At 42.5% G+C, this 17,448-nt stretch overlaps 2 protein-coding genes across 2 annotated transcripts in view; one reads left to right on the forward strand and one right to left on the reverse strand.

The window, feature by feature from the left end:
* LOC309813350 (uncharacterized protein) overlaps positions 1-17,448 on the reverse strand; it is a 439,697-nt gene that overhangs the window by 391,706 nt on the left and 30,543 nt on the right. The gene's annotated exons all lie outside the window — the stretch shown is intronic.
* Positions 1-17,448, forward strand: part of ENTPD3 (ectonucleoside triphosphate diphosphohydrolase 3) — a 31,349-nt gene that overhangs the window by 10,926 nt on the left and 2,975 nt on the right. Inside the window, exons 4-10 of the mRNA XM_082638502.1 lie at positions 762-879; positions 6,918-7,068; positions 9,212-9,371; positions 10,301-10,534; positions 15,337-15,609; positions 15,807-15,917; positions 16,891-17,028. Of these exons, the coding sequence (XP_082494628.1) occupies positions 762-879; positions 6,918-7,068; positions 9,212-9,371; positions 10,301-10,534; positions 15,337-15,609; positions 15,807-15,917; positions 16,891-17,028 (1,185 nt within the window). The remainder of the gene's footprint in view (positions 1-761; positions 880-6,917; positions 7,069-9,211; positions 9,372-10,300; positions 10,535-15,336; positions 15,610-15,806; positions 15,918-16,890; positions 17,029-17,448) is intronic.

The raw sequence follows: 17,448 nt of genomic DNA on the forward strand, positions 1-17,448 counted from the left end.
AGCTGTGTGAGATGGCTGGCAATACCCTCCTGTCCATTTGTTCACACACATGTCACCAAAGTGGGATAATATGTGAACATTCGTTTGTATTTTAGTTTTTTCCTCCTTAAGCAGGAATACTTTCATTCTGAAGGCCAATGCAGAGATCAGTGTGTCACTTCCCTGTGAGAACTTCCTACCTATGGTTTCCTTTTGGTTGTTTATCCCAGGCTGATAGGCCTGGAAGTTTGGAGAATAGAGGGCAGCAGGTGACTGACTATTCATTGTACTACTGAGACCAAGGTGGCTTCTGACCGCCCCCCCCCCCCCCCGCAGAGTCTGGATGAGGAGGAATCAGGAGACTGTCTTTGCATGCAAGATCTTTGGGGTACTCATCTTCAACCTTGGCTGCATACTGGAATCACCAAAGGAGCTTTAAAAACTGTTGGTGCCTGGGTCTACTGACAGATTCTGATTTAATGGGTCTCAGGTGCAGCCTTGGCATTGGGAGTTTCAAAAGCTCCCCAAGTGATTCTAATGTGAGGTCAAGGCTGAGAACTGTGGCCTAAAACACCTGACCCATCTCCCCCCAACCCCTCCATCCAGAGTCCATGGAGACAAAGTTGGTTTAGAGAAAATAGTTTTTTCTTTTTGGTCAGCCCCTACCTAAATGAAGCAGTGTGGGTTAAGCTCTTGGGAGGACTCAGGGTTCTTGGTGGTCCCCTGGGAAAAGGGGTCCTCAGATGCCTGTCTCTGACTCTCCCTCCCCGCCTTTTATTCAGTATGGAATCGTGCTCGATGCCGGGTCTTCTAGAACCACAGTCTACGTGTATCAATGGCCAGCAGAGAAGGAGAATAATACTGGAGTAGTCAGTCAAACCTTCAAATGTAGCGTGAAAGGTAAGGCCCAAGGGAAGAAAGGGAATATCCTAATGTCTTTCAGAGGCCTGCAGGAGTCCTGAGATGCTGCCCAGAGGCAAGGTCTGAGCACTGGGCTGGGTGTCAGGGAAATATGAGACCTTGAGATGGTGCTGCTACTCATCAGTACAGTGACCTCAGGCCAGTCCCTTCCCCTCTCTGGGTTTCAGATTTCTCATCTGTAACATGGTGGGGGGGGGTGTCAAGAACTGTGAATGGTGTGAGATTCTACCCTGCCGCACTTTCATGGATGCTGGTGGAAGACCCAAGACCCCTGGGTCAGAAACAAAGGAGAGTTTATTACTCACAGAAACAGTTGTAGCCCGAGTATCAGCATTTTCTTGTGCTCGTTCTGAGCCCCAATTTGCACAGGATGATGTAAAAAGGGCCAGATGGTACCTGCTCACACAGTGGGTTATGTTACAGAAGAGGAACCCTGAGATTAGGGAATCTGAAACATTTATAATGGGTACCTGCCTTTTGCTCTGGAGGGAAACACTATATCTTCTGAGCCTGTTCATTATGCAAATATCCTTGAAAAAAATAGTCCAGAACAAAGGCAGTCAGTGCCTCTGCTCATAATACATAAACATGAGAAACTCAAGGAAAACTGTATTCCAATAGGAAAATTATATTCCAGTTGGCTGTATGTGGTGGGGAGGTGGGTAGAGAGAGATAGACAGAGATGGACAATCTGTAAACCGGTAGGCGTTTGTGGCTCCGTTCCAGTAAAGCTTTCTTTATGGACCCTGAAATTTTGAATTTCATATAATTCTCAAGTGCCACAAAATATATTAAAAAAAGATTTTCCCCACCATTTAAAAATAACGTAAGAATATCTTAGCTCACAGGCTGTATAACAGAAGGTGGTGAACTGTATATGGCCAGTGAGCTGCCGACCCCTGACACAGAACAGCATCAACATCTTTAATGACCCTCCACGCACTCCCTGCCTCCTCCACAACATATTCGGAATGTTAGGTTGATGGTTTACTTGTTCTTCTTTAGTTTTGTCCTTATGCATTTAGTTTTTCCTGGTTTTGAAAATGGAATCAAGCACATATTTATTTAATTAGAAGCAAACATTTATTCTGTAATTTGCTTTGTTCACTACCACTGGGTTTTTAAGATTCATCTATGCTGCAATGAGTAGCAGTATCTGGTTCATTTTTACCTGTTGATGGATATTTGTATTTCCCTGGTAACTAATAAGGTTAAGTATCTTTTTATATATTTATGACTTTCTATTTCTGTGAAATGCCTGTTCATGTCTTTTGCTCATTTTTCTACCAAATTGCTTGAATTTTTCCTTTTGAGTCCTAGGAAGTCTTTATCTATATTCTGAATATGAATGCCTTGCTAGGATTATTATCATATTGTTGCTAATATCCTCTCACAGTTTATGGTTTGTCTTTTTAATTTCTTAATGGTATCTTCTGATGAACAGAAGTTCTTAATTTTCATGTAGGTACAATTGTCAATCTTCTCCCTTTTGGTTTGCACTTTGTACGTTTTATTTAAGAAATCCTTCCCTATCCTGAGGTCATAAAGATATTCTTCTATCAAAAGTTTTGGACTTCCCTGGTGGTCCAGTGGTTAAGACTCCACTCTTCCACTGCAGCGAGCACGGGTTCAATCCCTGGTCATGGAACTAAGATCCTGCATGCCGCATGGAGCAGCCAACAACAAAAAAAAGTTTTATAATTTTGCCTTTTACAATTAAGCCTTTAGTCCACATAGTCAAGCCCAGTTAGTGAGTGTGTATGTATGCACCACCCTCTTTAGAGCATTATGATCTTTGACTTGGCCTGGATCTTCCCAACCAGTATGTCCTGAATGGGTTACAGGGATACCCTCAGCCTATAGGACAAGTTATAGACTCTGAACCAGTCCTCCCAACCCAAGCAACCTCCTTCATTTCCCTCAATGAGCTGCCCAAATAGAATACTTTCTTGCAGGTCATGGCATGGAAAAAGTTGGGAAGCAGAATTAGCCTTTCCCATAGGGAGACCAAGAGTCTTCTCTGTATAACCAGGGTGCGTTCTGATCATCTGCCCTTCCATGGAGGGCAGCCAGGAGCTCACCTTCCCTGGGACATAGGTGTCACAGTTAAGATGTCCAGACAGAGTCTGGGATGCAAGGGAGTGATTAGCGATCCGCACCCATGGAAGGAAGGCGGAAGAAGGAGGATTGGACAAAAAGAGAAGTCAGATTGCAACCCAGGCCTGACAGAGCTCCAGCCAATTAGAGATGACCTGCATTGGGTATGAATGGCTGGGCTGTGATCCCCCCGTCACTGTCAGTCATTGGATGTTGCCATCCTGGGAAGAAGATGTTGAGCAAGGCAGCTCTCTGCAGCTGAGGCAAACCCCGAAGGAGCTAACCGCTGAGACACTAAGCCGTTCTTTGAAGAGGCATCTGCATGGCACCGCTCTGGGCTCCTCACAACAGGGGACTTCCATGTTTTCTGAGTACTGCTTGCATTGTTACCCACAATTCATAAGCGGCAGCGCCGTCGCTCAAACTTCAGCCAGAGATCCCATCTCTGTTCTTCTAACTTCTGAGCCATTTCTTCACCCCCAAGCATGAAAGAGGATGCTTTCTTTAGGAAAGAGAGACCAGTCACTCCAAGTAGAGAGGATAGTGTAGGACAGTGATTAAGACATCACCCTATCCCTACTGTGGGAACTCTAGAAAATTATCTAACCTCTCTGAGTCTTGACTCACTCATCTCTAAAATAAAAAGCATAATAATACTAATACCCACCCCAAAGGAATTATTTGAAGATTAAATGACATAATATATATAAAGCAGGTAGCAAATCCCTGGCATACAGTAGGCACTCAATAAGTGTTAGCTATTACTAATTATGGGGCACCACACTTTAGAGTTCCTGGTGGATATTCTTGCTAAAAGGTTATTCTAACATAGTTGTAAGATCTGCCTCTATACCCAGGAGGGCAATTCAGCCAAGTCAGTCCTGATGGCCTCGGGCTGTAGAAAGAGGTGGCACTTTCATGGGGAGGGACCCAGGCAGTCTCTCAGGGGTAGGGGCCCTTGGCCCACCCTGGATGTGATTTAGGGGAGGGGCAGGGTCACGGAGCCCATACCACATCCATAAATGGATCTTCCCTTTGATCACGGTAGCCTCAGGGATCCATATATACTCACAATGACCAGAAGACCACAAATTACAGCTCCAATTACAGAGTTAAAGTTTGGCAAGTGTCATCCCCTGAAAGACAGGCAGCTTCGCCAAGCATAATTTGGGTTTCTAGTTTCTAAGTTGCAAACTTCCCCAGGTCTCCCCTGCCTTGGCCAGTTTGAGGGGTGGTGAATGCTTTTTTGCCCAACAGTGTTTCCTGAATGCCCAGGGCCTCAGAAATTTCTTTCTCAGGGGGTCCCTGGTGAGTATCCAGTCCTCAGGTGCTGTTTTCCGTGAGTTCACTGGGTGCTGCTTTAGCTGCTGGTCCCCATGCTGGTGCCTGTTGCTCTGGCTGCTTGTTTTAAAGCCATTCCCTCAGGGTCACTGGTTCCTTGCCTGCCCCTCATCTCTTTTGCAGGAGGCACTGCTCATGGTTCCTGCTGCCTTCTCTCACAGGCGACATTCATGTTTTCCCTTTAAACCAGCAGTTAAAAATTCTTTAAACTCCACTAGAGCCTAAACTTAACCATCTCCTCCACTGAAATACCTTAAAGAGTTGCTCTAAGGACCAGGCCACTACAGTGTTGGAAAGCATCCCTTGCTCATGTCTTTTGCTTTTGTCCCCCCTCAAGTAAGTCTTGTGCCAGCTGTCCAACCCTCTCTTCCCAGATTGGAATGGCAGTTTTAGCTCTTTTCTTGGGGTTGTGAAGCCCAGTATCCCATGAACCTATGAATCCAATCTCCTTTTCCCTCTGGGAGGCTTTAGGACCCTTATGCCATGGCAGGGATTAAGGAATTTGGTTTCAAATATATTAAGTTGGAGATGCCTATAAATCATCTAAGTCAATGGACAGCAAACTTTTCCTGTAAAGAGCTAGAGGATAAATATTTTTCATTTGTTGGCTATATGATCTCTGTTGTAACCATTTAACTCTCCCACTTTAGCATGAAAGCAGCCATAGACAACATGCAGACAAATTAGCATGTATGTATTTCAAGAAAGCTTCATTTATGGACACTTGTACATGCCTAATAGGATATACCCTAAGGACAAAAAGAACTTCAAAAAATCTTAAACTGTTTTCAATAATCCTATAATTGGTGGTAGTGCTGGTATTGTCGTAGTCATACTGAGAGTGTTGTGTGTGGATTGTGAAATAAAGCAAATGAGTTATTAAGTTGGAGGGGCTGGGAAACAGGCTAGTAAAAGGAAGATAAAGATACAAGATCAATGAATTCAAGGAAGAACTTGAAGTTTTGAATTAGAAATACCACTAAGAATTTATGATGTGTTTTCTCTTGAAATAAAGTTTTCTCTAAGTCTGTCTTCTGGAAAGGCTTTCAGTAAGCAACCTAGCTTCCAAATTTTGAATGCTAAATACCATTACTCAATAAAAGAAACCAGGATTCCTTGGAGAAACAGGAGATTCCAGATCTGGGGCAGGAAATATATAGGTCATTGATACATCTCATCATATCAGAAAGCAGAAAAGTTCTTAAAGGTTTCTGGGACCATGTCAAAAGGATTCAGCTGCCAAATTGAAGAGAGCGCCCCTGGACAAGATAGGCCACCAATAAGAATAGTAACTGCAATGAATTGAAACATACCAAATATATATTTAGATTCATATGCCATTAAACAAACAAACGAACAAAATCCCTTATTGGTTAAATTAGGTAGATACTAGAGATGCAATCTATATTTTTTAAGCTGGTAAATAAAGGGAAAGAATCAAGCACTTATCCACTGCCTTCCCTGTACAAACTGTACTGTAGGGTAATCAAATAGTTAACGATGAGGAAGTTTTCCTCTTATAAAAGCATTTTAGGTAAAAAGTGAAGCAAGAATGATGGAAAGAAAATATCAACATTTCATAAACCCTAATGGAGTAATGAATGGATCTAAGCAATGATCATTGATGCCTGTTAACAGCACAAAGAGAGAAACAACCAGATGCTTGTGCGTCTTATTGGAAATGCACATCCCTATAAACTACTCTTTCTGAAAAAGTTCAAACCTGAATCTGATTAAACCTCTGCATTCAGTTACCAATTTATAGAAAAAAACTGGGACCAAATAACATGTTAAATGAATCATGGGGCGGCAATCAGCAAATTCTAGACTGTGGGAAACTATAAGACAAATGAAATTGCAAGGAAAAAAATGTTTAATTACAAAGAAAAATTAGAAAGGGGGGCAGAATCTATATATTAAAAGAGACTTAAGAGACATGCCAACCAATTATAATGGATGGAATTTATTTGGGCCCTAGTTCAAACAAACTAGATAGAAAGAGAGAGGTGGAGGGACAGATAGGGAGAGAAAAAAATATGAATATGGAGGAAACATGAACCTTAATTAGATATTTAGTTATATTAAGGGATTATTTTTAAGATTTTTAGGTAGAATAATGAGACTATGGTTATGTTTCTTTAAAAGAATTCTTATCTTTTAATGATACATACTGAAATATTTATAGAATGAAATGATACCATGTCTGCAGTTTGCTTCATGAGGAGAGAATGGGAGAGTGCAGATGGAGCAAGATTGATCATTGTTGAAACTGGAAGATGGGTGCATGGGTCTGTTATACTCTTCTCCCTACTTTTATTTATATTTGAAATCTCCATGATGAGAACTTTTTTTTTTAAAGCAGGTCTTGGCTCATTACTTTTTTCACTTTTGTAATTCTTTCCTTCCATATTTTGGGAATTCACTCATCTGTGTGACCACATGGAACTTAGCACATACACAATTTTCAGCCCCCTACAAAAACCCATAATTTCCAGAGCTGATTTATTTTATATTTAAAAGTTGTACTGCTCTTGTTGGTTCCTGGGAAGGCTAAGAAGTGCTGACTGCTTGCTCTTCAGGCTCTGGGATCTCCAGCTATGGGGAAAACCCTCAAGATGCCCCCAAAGCCTTTGAGGACTGCATGCAAAAAGTCAAGGGGCACATTCCAGCCCACCTCCATGGATCCACCTGCATTTACCTGGGGGCCACAGCTGGGATGCGCTTGCTGAGGTAAGGGCTGGAATGGCACAGAGGAGCCCTTTGGACCAAAATAACCAGGAATGTGTTGAATTCTTTCCAAGAATGTAACTCTATTTCTGGGAATAAATCCAAAAGAAAGAAGCCCATATTCTGCCATAAATTTAGGCTTTAAAAGTTGGGAAACTTTTAGTCTTTATCTTAATACTCAGAAAGAAACAGTTCTATATTTGATTCCCTTCCCCATGGTGATTTTACCGAGAGCTCTGAAAATAAAGGAAAGTGACATGAAATCTAATCATGGGATGTACCTCTAGTTTTCTAGAAAAGTAGAAACTGTTTTTGACTCCTGGTATTTTAACACCTGTGGACAACCGGCTCCACTAAATGCAACCCACTATACTACTAAGCTGTGTAGCTTCTACCCATGTACAAAATGTCACTGAGATCTGCTTTCAAATAATGGGATTTCTGCTCCTCACCCCAAAGCCTTTGGCGTTACATAAAAACAAACATCTCATTTCATTCAATTAAGCAGTTCCTTCTAAATTTGTAGCCATGACTTTTAGCCCAGTTGCATTGTTTTTGAATGTCCTTTCTCTTCATTTTTTTCTCCATGATAATATTTCCTTGACCTTGAAATAAAAGAAAAATAGTTTTTAAAAAAACCCCATCAAACTTAAATCTACCTAAATTAAAGGGTAGATGCTGCCCTAAACTTTGAAAATAAGGCTTTCTCCCCAAAAGATGACACTCATTCTGCTTCAAAGCCACTTTGTCTGTGATCCCAGGAATGTAAAATTACATGTATTTTCTTCATGTGGGCATGAAGAAAATACAAAGGAACAACAGTCACTTTAAAATGATCATCAAAAAAAATCATGAAGCACTCTCAGTTGGACTGAGCCCTTTCCTTGTAGTTTTCCTCTCCTTTTTTCTATTCCTGTGTCCTGGTTAACCAAGTAGAATGTGGAAAGAAGTCAGATTTCTTTGCTTACTCTTGGAATCTGCAGTGTGTTTTCAAAATTATTGCGTTTACCTGAAATAGAAATGTCATAGAAATTCCCTTCTTTTGCCTTTTCTTTCTTATGGAAACAAAAAACCCAACTTTCTCTTGGTTGCTTTTTTCTCCCAGTCCTCTTGGTGAGAAATCATTCAAAGGCTCTGTAATTTATAGCCCATGACAAAAACCATGGAATACAAAAGTTTGCCAGTTGGGGAAAAAGTGAATGTCACATTTGAATAAATTAAATATTAATGCCTCCTTGTGAAACTTTCTGATGGTGATCCATTTCTTCTGAGGAACTAGTTGATATTTTAATTGCTAGAAAAGTCAAATACAAAAAAAAAACAATAATTTGAGAATCTCTGGGATGGGAATTAATAAAACTAGGAAAATTCTTAATTATTTTCCAAGTGGTGATAATTTGCTACTGAACTGGAATGGACTTCTGCTTGTAGCATTTCTCTTTATTCTTCTTCAGCCAAGAGTGAGCCAGTGCCCCTGGGTTTCTTAACCCACTGATGAAAGGGAAAAGAGTCTCCCAAGTGAGCTTTCTTTCATAAAATGGCAGCAGATGAATGATATTATTACTCTACATCATGGGTGATATGAATGCTATGTTACCACTCCTCCGTGGGTCAGCACACTAATGAATTTCAATTCAATGACAGCCATGATGGCCATCATATCCCCTCATGATGAAGCCCTCCCAAAGAGCAAAGCTGGGACAGCTGAAAACTCAACCCTCTTCCTTTCCCCCTCCCTCCTAAGCTCTCCTTCCTTCTGGCCTGATGAGGGCTTCTTTATATGGTGCCCCAAGACATCACTTATGCCACTCCTATGCCTTCACCGATCTCCTTTCCTCTGCTGATCTGAGACAGAGCAATGGTGACTGAGTAGGAGGCTCTTTTCATTAGCTGGTTGCTAGAGAGAGGGATAGGAACAGGTAGGGGAGGAGAGAACAAGTGGTATTTTTACTGGTAGCTGTTTTCCTGCTTGGCAGTTTGACAGGTAACAATTGCATCCTGCCTTGCCTGGGAGGCTTCAACTTGTACAGGGGGTTGCCAATGTCTTATTTACATCTGGAAAACTGTCCCTGCCTGAAGGGGGTGGGGGGTTATTTTAAGATTGTTGTCTGGGCACTCAGCCTTTTGTGTTCTGTGCCTTGCATAGGTTGCAAAACGAAACAGCAGCTAATGAAGTCCTTGCGAGCATCCAAAACTACTTCGAGTCTCAGCCCTTTGATTTTAGGGATGCTCAAATCATTTCTGGGCAAGAGGAAGGGATTTATGGATGGATTACAGCCAACTATTTAATGGGAAATTTCCTGGAGGTGTGTGAAAACAAATGCATGGTTTTTAATCTTGCTGTTTATCCTGTCCCCTGTGGTTGGTAACTTAAGCAGAGGTACATGCCAACAGGGCCATCTGTCCTGCATTGTTTCTATCATGTAATGACTTAGGGAAACATCTATGATACAACAGCTAAGAAAAGACATGTATAGCTAGGACAAAGCTGTGGATCCTAAACAGGACCAAATGCATGGGGGAGGGGGAATATCATCATTTTACTAGCTAATAAGAAATTAGAGGCAGGGGAGGATCTAAATCTAGCAGTGGGCTATGAGTCTTTTGAAGGACACCTGGAAAATGACCCTTTCAAGAAGTCCCATAGCCATCTGGAATTTCCAGAGCCCTCAGGCAGCTTTCTTCCCAACTCATTCTGTGTCCTCAGGTCTCCTCACATTCCAGTCTCCATACTCCCTGCTCCTTTGGTGCAGAGGACACCGTACTATGTTCAGCCTAAGACCTATTTTCTTCCCCCTTGAAGATATTTTAAATTAAATTAAATTAAATTAGTTAATATTTTGGAAAATTCACATAAAAATCCACATTTCTAGCTTCTCCTGCCCCCCTCACTCCCAAAAAGTTGGAGGAGCTTGTCACAGCAGACTCACATTCCTGCATGGCAAGAACCAACTGGAACAGAGTATAGCTCATGCATTCCCCAGTTTGCCCCAGGCCCCACCATTCCCTACTGTCTACACCTCATTCCCTATTGTCTACTCACTCATTTATGTTGGCTGTACAGTCCCTGTAAGCATTTGAGTTCACCACCCCTGAAATAAAGGAGAGATCTGACCCTGAATGCTTCCCATGTCATACTTCTTAGCAATAAGAGATGGGTCTTGCGTGAAGAACCATAGCCAATCAGAGATGGTACCTTTGGTCTTTTTTCTTGTTTCTTTTTCCCACTGTGTAGAAGAGCCTGTGGCATATGTGGGTGCATCCGAATGGAAAGGAGACCACAGGTGCCCTGGATTTAGGCGGTGCCTCCACGCAAATATCCTTCGCGGTGGAAGAGAATGTGGGGCTGAACATGAGCGACATCATGAAGGTGTCCCTGTATGGCTATGAGTACACACTCTACACACATAGCTTCCAGTGTTATGGCCGGAATGAGGCTGAGAAGAGGTTTCTGGCAATTCTCCTTCAGGTACCTGAGCCAGGGGGCAATGGGTATTCCCTCGGGGGTCTTAGCTGAGAGGAAGATGCCTTCTGGGGTGTGTCCTTTTCACTCCAATTAGAAGATGGATGGAAACAGCAGCATTTTCCTGTTTACTTGTGGGCGTCCAAGTTCTCTCTCTCTCTCTCTCACTCTCTCTGATGTGTTGACCATTTCCAGTGTATCTGAGTCAGAAGTCCAGGGAAATTCCAGAGCTCCAGATGTTTTATAAATGATTCAGGACTTGGGATCCCTTTATGGACACAAGCTGTTTTAAACCAGTAGCTAAATAAACCTGAGAATGTTGAGACTCTCCTGAGTGCAGACAAAATAATAAAAGTGGTCACATGGGAAATGCTTGCTGACAGGGGAGAGGGCAGAGCCCTCCCCAGGCTCAGGCTTCTTTTACATGAGCCTATATTAGGCAGATTTCATGCCCTTTATATGGTGGGGTCTTAGAGCAGCCGAATTCCATCACATCAGTCAGTAATTCATATGGTAAATGTTCCATGGCACAGATGGCTACTTCAGGCATCAGCTAGAAGGCTGTCACTAATATGAACTTGACATTAGTACTGTATGTGTCAGCAAGGGCACTAGCACCATGGGTGCGACCCAAGATCCCAAACTCCAGTGCTAAGGGGACATCAATCTCAGCCATGGCTGAGAAGGGAAGATGAAGATGAAGGGAACACGAAGGGAAGGAGGCTTGATCACCTAGAGGGGCATGGGGCCAACCAGAGGCCACAGATCCTGGCTTCTAATGGGGCCCAGGGGATGGAGACAAGAGCTGGGTCAGCTTATGAACATAGTGGACACAGCATCAGTAGCTTAACCCCCACCACTGCAACCTACTTTGGTCATTGAAGAAGGAAGCAGTATTCCCCAGCCATTAGCCTGTAGAAAATTGGGTTGATTTACAAAAGTGTCATCAGCAGAAGTCACATCTTCAGATCCCCGTATTTACTGAGTAGTCATGCAGGGTAGGTGGTGAGAATTCACCCTCCAGGTCTGGCCCTCTTCCCGAAACTTCTCTTTCAGCCTCACAGGAAAGGCTGGAGCCCCACTACACATGCATGCCACATGTATTGTTGAGAGAGCCTGAGCACTCCTGGGAAGGACAGAGCGGGGACCCTGCAGGCAGCCCTGAGCTACACTTCCGTGGCTCAGGAGACTCAGTGCCCACCCCAGACTCTCATATCCACCCTACACTCAGCCAAACCAAACCCCACACCGAGCTTAACCAACCCTCGTTAACTGGGGCTCTTCTTTTCTCTCTCTCCTTTTATTTTTAGCAATACTTATTGCGCCTTCCTCCAGCTCTGGCCCTGGTGGGGGTGGAGGGTGGAGCAGGGGCTCCTCTGAACTTTAGACAGGAAAAGGGAAGCAGGTGAAATCACCCTTTTTCCAGAATGAGTGGAGGTTTGAGAAGCTAACCTCTTAAATTTGACTGATCCTGAGGAAGAGTGTGTGTGTGTGTTTATGCACACACTCCTACAATGTTTATTAAAGAATGTCTATGTACCCAACAGTCTACAGTAGAGAAGTGAATACTCCACCTGGGTGAGGTCTCATTTGGGTTTGAGAATGCAGGTCTCAAGGTGTGAGCCCAGGACTGGGGGCAGAGGTGGGAGACCCCAGCCCCTCACTATAGATAGTCAGGTCACAGGGACAGGGTGTGTCTCCAACTTGCCTGATAATATCTGGATGCCTGAGAGGGTGGCTCTGCACTCTAAGCCTTCTGACTCAGATGAGGGGAAGGATCCAGGTGTGATGAGGATCACCCACAAATGCATGTCCCGACTTGCCTGACCAATACTTTCATGTCCCAAAGATGTGCTGCCAAGCCCCAACTTAGAAGGTTCCCAAAGATTACTGCATCATGAACTGGCTGAGTAAATGCCACCAGTCCAGGACTCGTTTCCCGGTCTGTAATACAGGGGCCTACAGAGTGTGGTGAGAGTGACACCTAGATATATACTTGGCAAATTATTTTCTTAAAAAGGAGTCTCCAGTCACCCCAGGGCTCAAGTCTCACTCTGAGAGCATGTTAGACGTTAGGGACATGAATTCACTTTCTCTTCCTCTTTAAGTAAGACTTAAGTATTACTTAAGTAATACTTAAGTATTTATTTTTGGCTGCGTTGAGTCTTCATTGCTGCATGCGGGCTTTCTCTAGCTGTGGTGGGCGGGGGCAACTCTTCGTTATGGTGTGCGGGCTTCTCACTGAGGTGGCCTCTCTTTGTTGCGGAGCCTGGGCTCTAGGCACGTGGGCTTCAGTATTTGTGGCTCGCGGGCTCTAGAGCTCAGGCTCAGTAGTTGTGCCTCATGGGCTTAGTTGCTCCGCAGCATGTGGGATCTTCCCGGACTAGGGCTTGAACCTGTGTCCCCTTGCATTGGCAGGTGGATTCTTAACCACTGCGCCACCAGGGAAGTCCTCTTCTGTTTTTAAAGTAACACATGGTCAGTGAAAAAAAATTGAGAAAATACAGACATAAAAAATATAATAAACAAACAAAACCTGGAATTAGCCACCATCAACACAGTATTGCATTTTCTTCCAGTTTTTTTTCATGCAGGAATATGTGTAGTATTTACAAATTTGGCTTCATATGGTTTACATATAATTTTATATCCAGCTTTTTTTTAACCTAACAATATATTGTGAGCAGTTTCCTGTGTTGTTAAACATCTTTTGAAATTATTACTTTTATAGGTGCATAATATTCCAAATACCATTATTTAAAAAGAAAAACTATATTGGTCATTTTATTATAAAAAAAAGTACATGACCCTTTCATGCCAGTGCCCTGCAAACACTAAATTCAGGGAAGATTTACTGAATGTTGAGGGCCTAAGCAACTTGGCACACTGGCAAATTGTATTTAAGGAATGCCATAACAAATAATTCACACTCCAGAAAGAGAAGTGAAATAATCTTTACTGAGCTTCTTCTGCCAGAAATAATTTATATTATCTTGCTTCTTCTCCAAACCAAGCCAGAAATGATTTAATTATTTAAAAAGTATAAGGCAGATTTGGAGGGAGAAACTAAATAATCATTTGGTTGATTTGATTTTTTTCTTTCAATGAATATTTCAGCCATAGGGTGACCATGGCGTGATACGTTACAAATTAGACATAACACCTTTTGAACACCATAGAATTTTTCACACCATTAAGGCAGAAGGGGGCCTGTTTGCTGCCTCCACAGAGTCATATGAAGATCTTTCTGCAGAACACTCATGTCAGTTATACTGGATGAGTGTTGGACTCCTGTAGGATTCTGTGTAGAATCCTACCACTGCCTTTTGTTAAATAATTACATTATTTTGATGTGTACCTCAGTTTCCTCAGCAGTAAAATGAAAGAGTTGGGCTGTTTTCTGGGTCAAGATTTTACTATAGGGGGTAAAATATGCCTTCGTAGCTTTGAAATTAGAGTTTGAATCCAATTTCTTGGAAAAGAGAGTCCATAAATAAAACCAAACACATTTTGGAATTCAGCCTTTGATAAAGGGAACATTTTTGACCATAGATAAAAACTGGATAATCATCTGGAAAAAGTAAAATCAAATCCCAATCTTAATACCAAATTAATTACAAATGGATTGAAGATTTCTATGTAATGTGATATTTATTACAGCATTGTTTTGTAAAGGCAAATGATTGGAAACTACCTAAATTTTCCTCTAGAGGGGACTACCTAAATAAATTATAGTTTATTTGTACAGTGGAGTGCTATGCAGCTGCTAAAAAGCCACTCTTACACTTAAAATGAAAGGAAAATCTCAAAGATATATTTTTAAGTAAGAAAAGCAAGGGGCAGAACAGCGTGTATACAGTACTACCATTTATGATTTAAAAATTTTAGGGACTTCCCTGGTGGTGCAGTGGTTAAGAATCCGCCTGCCAATACAGGGGACATGGGTTCGAGCCCTGGTTCGGGAAGATCCCACATGCCGCGGAGCAACTAAGCCCATGAGGCACAACTACTGAGCCTGAGCTCTAGAGCCTGCGAGCCACAACTACTGAGCCCTCGTGCCACAACTACTGAAGCCTGCGTGCCTACAGCCCATGCTCAGCAACAAGAGTGAAGTCACCGCAATGAGAAGCCCGCGCACTGCAACGAAGAGTAGCCCCCGCTCGCCACAACTAGAGAAAGCCCGCACGCAGCAACGAAGACCCAATGCAGCCAAAAATAAATAAATAACTTTATTAAACACAAAAAAATTTTTTTTAATTTTTTAAATTTTAAAAAGAAAGAGAGGGGAAAAGAAAATATATTTGCACATGCATACAAGAAGTATACACAGAATCTCTGGTAGAGTACACAAAACTGGCAATAGTGGTTACTTCCAGGGAGGGAATACAGTGGGGAAAGTGGGTGGGAGGGAGCCTTAATTTTCATAATATATTTATTTGTACCTTTTGAATTATTTTTTTAGGTGGATAGATAACATTCTCTTCAAAATGGTCAATGAATCTAAACATATCTTGTTTTCTCATCAAAATGGAGTTCATAAAACCTGCTTCACAGGGCTGTGGTAAGGGCTGGAGCAGACAGTGTAAGCAAGAGCCTAGTGTTGTGCCTGGTGCAGGGTGACCATCCCCCCACCCCGACTTGAGTTATCTAGACAACCTGGGAGTTCCCTTCTACACTGACGCAGAATGGCCTTTTTTCCGTTCCTCTCTTGGCATTGGCGGGGGACAACAGTAAGGATTTGCACTGAGGATCTGTACTTGGGCCTCCACAAAACAGTGATATCTAACACCTCACTCTTGTACCTACAGAATTATACCACTGAAACCACATTTGCCAACCCCTGTTACCCTCGGAATTACAACACCGCCTTCACTGAGGCACATGTGTTTGGCAGCCTGTGTACAGAGGACCTGAGACCTGAAAGTTATGATCCCAACAACATCATCACTTTTGAAGGAACTGGGGACCCATCACTGTGTAGGGAAAAGGTGGCTTCCCTATTTAACTTCAGTGCTTGCCATGACCAAGAAGTCTGTTCCTTCAATGGGGTATATCAGCCAAAAGTTAAAGGGTCATTTCTGGTAAGGGCAAAACTATGGAAAGATTCCTTTTTTTCCTCATTGAATATTTCTTTCTTACCTTTCTGTTTTTCCTCTGCTGAGCTGTTTCCCACTTTCTTATTCAGTACCCTGAAACCTCCATATCATATCCCATTCTGAAACCTCCGTGTTATATCCCATTCTGAGAACTGATTTCCTTCTGCACGACTTCCTTACAGGCTTTTGCAGGATTCTACTACACAGCCAGTGCTTTCAACCTTTCGGGTAGCTTTTCCCTGCACACCTTCAACTCAAGGACCTGGAATTTCTGCTCACAGAATTGGGGTAAGGTCAGTATTTAAAAAGAAAGGATCCATATTGGTACGAAACAGTACAGCAGAGTAGATTCCATTTGTGTGCATGTGTGTGTATATTCTGAATTTGACTTTTATGCTGTCCTCCTTTCACCATATCCATAAGATGGGGATAGTAAGGGACCCCACCTCATAGCTGCGTTGTGGATTAATGTTCTAACCATGGGCACAATGGTTATAACAGTGTTTGGCACGTCATAAGCACTCTATAAACTTATTCTTCTGTGATGTTGTATAGGGATTTTTTTGGAAATATAGGAGATATGGTGTATATGTACAATGGAATATCACTCAGCCATAAAGAAGAATGAAATATTGCCATTTGCAACAACATGAGTGGACCTGGAGGGTATTATGCTTAGTGAAATAAGTCAGATGGAGGAAGACAAATACTGTATGTTATCACGTATATGTGGAATCTCAAAAATAAAACAAATGAACATAAAACAGGGATATTTTTATCATTGTATTATTTTATAGTAATTTTAATTATTAAATTCTGGGTGATAAGATTCTTTAAAATATGACGGCTGACCTAAGCTGTTCTGAAATTTTTTTTTTTTTTTTTTTTTTTTTTTGGCTGCATTGGGTCTTCATTCCTGCGTGCAGGCTTTCTCTAGTTGCAGCGAGTGGGGGCTACTCTTCGTTGCGGTGTGCAGGCTTCTCATTGCGGTGGCTTCTCTTGTGGAGCATGGGCTCTAGGCGCGTGGGCTTCAGTAACTGTGGCGCATGGACTCAGTAGTTGCGGCTCACGGAATCTAGAGCGCAGGCTCAATAGTTGTGGCACAGGGGCTTAGTTGCTCCACGGCATGTGGGATCTTCCCAGACCAGGGCTCGAACCCGTGTCCCCTGAATTGGCAGGCGGATTCTTAACCACTGCGCCACCAGGGAAGTCCCTGAAATGTGTGTTTTAAAACCTGCCTCCTCCCTGTTTTGAACCTGCCTTCAGCTTCCACTGCTGCTCCCCCGGTTTGATGAGGAGTACGCTCGCTCCTACTGCTTCTCAGCCCACTATATCTACCACTTGCTTGTAAATGGATACAAATTCACCGAGAAGACCTGGCCCCAAATACATTTTAAAAAAGAGGTAAGTCAAAGCACAAACTGTTTCCTCCTCTTTCTCTCAAAATAGATGCTTGTGTGTATGTGTGTGAACGAAATGTAGAAGATAAGTGGGACTTGGGGATTTAACTTGCTAAATGGAGCCAACGAGACTTGATCCCTGGTGAGCTTATGAGATGAGATGATGGAGAATTCAGAGGAAGTGGTCATCAGAAACCTTCCACATGAGTTAAGGATTGGATGCCAAGAACCGTGGACTCTGAGCTCCGTGGCGGCAGCACTTGTTTTATCATCCTCATATTCCTAGCATTCAGCACAGGGCGGAGAACATGGAAGGTGCTTAGTAAATGTTGTTGAGTGAATACATAAATATGTTAAAGAACAGAGACTTTTCATCCTGACAAGAAGCTTCAAATGTAACAATTTTGTTAAGAGAATAGTAACT

Source organism: Mesoplodon mirus (assembly GCF_964341445.2).
Source record: "Mesoplodon mirus genome assembly, chromosome: 12".
Lineage (NCBI taxonomy): Eukaryota > Metazoa > Chordata > Mammalia > Artiodactyla > Ziphiidae > Mesoplodon > Mesoplodon mirus.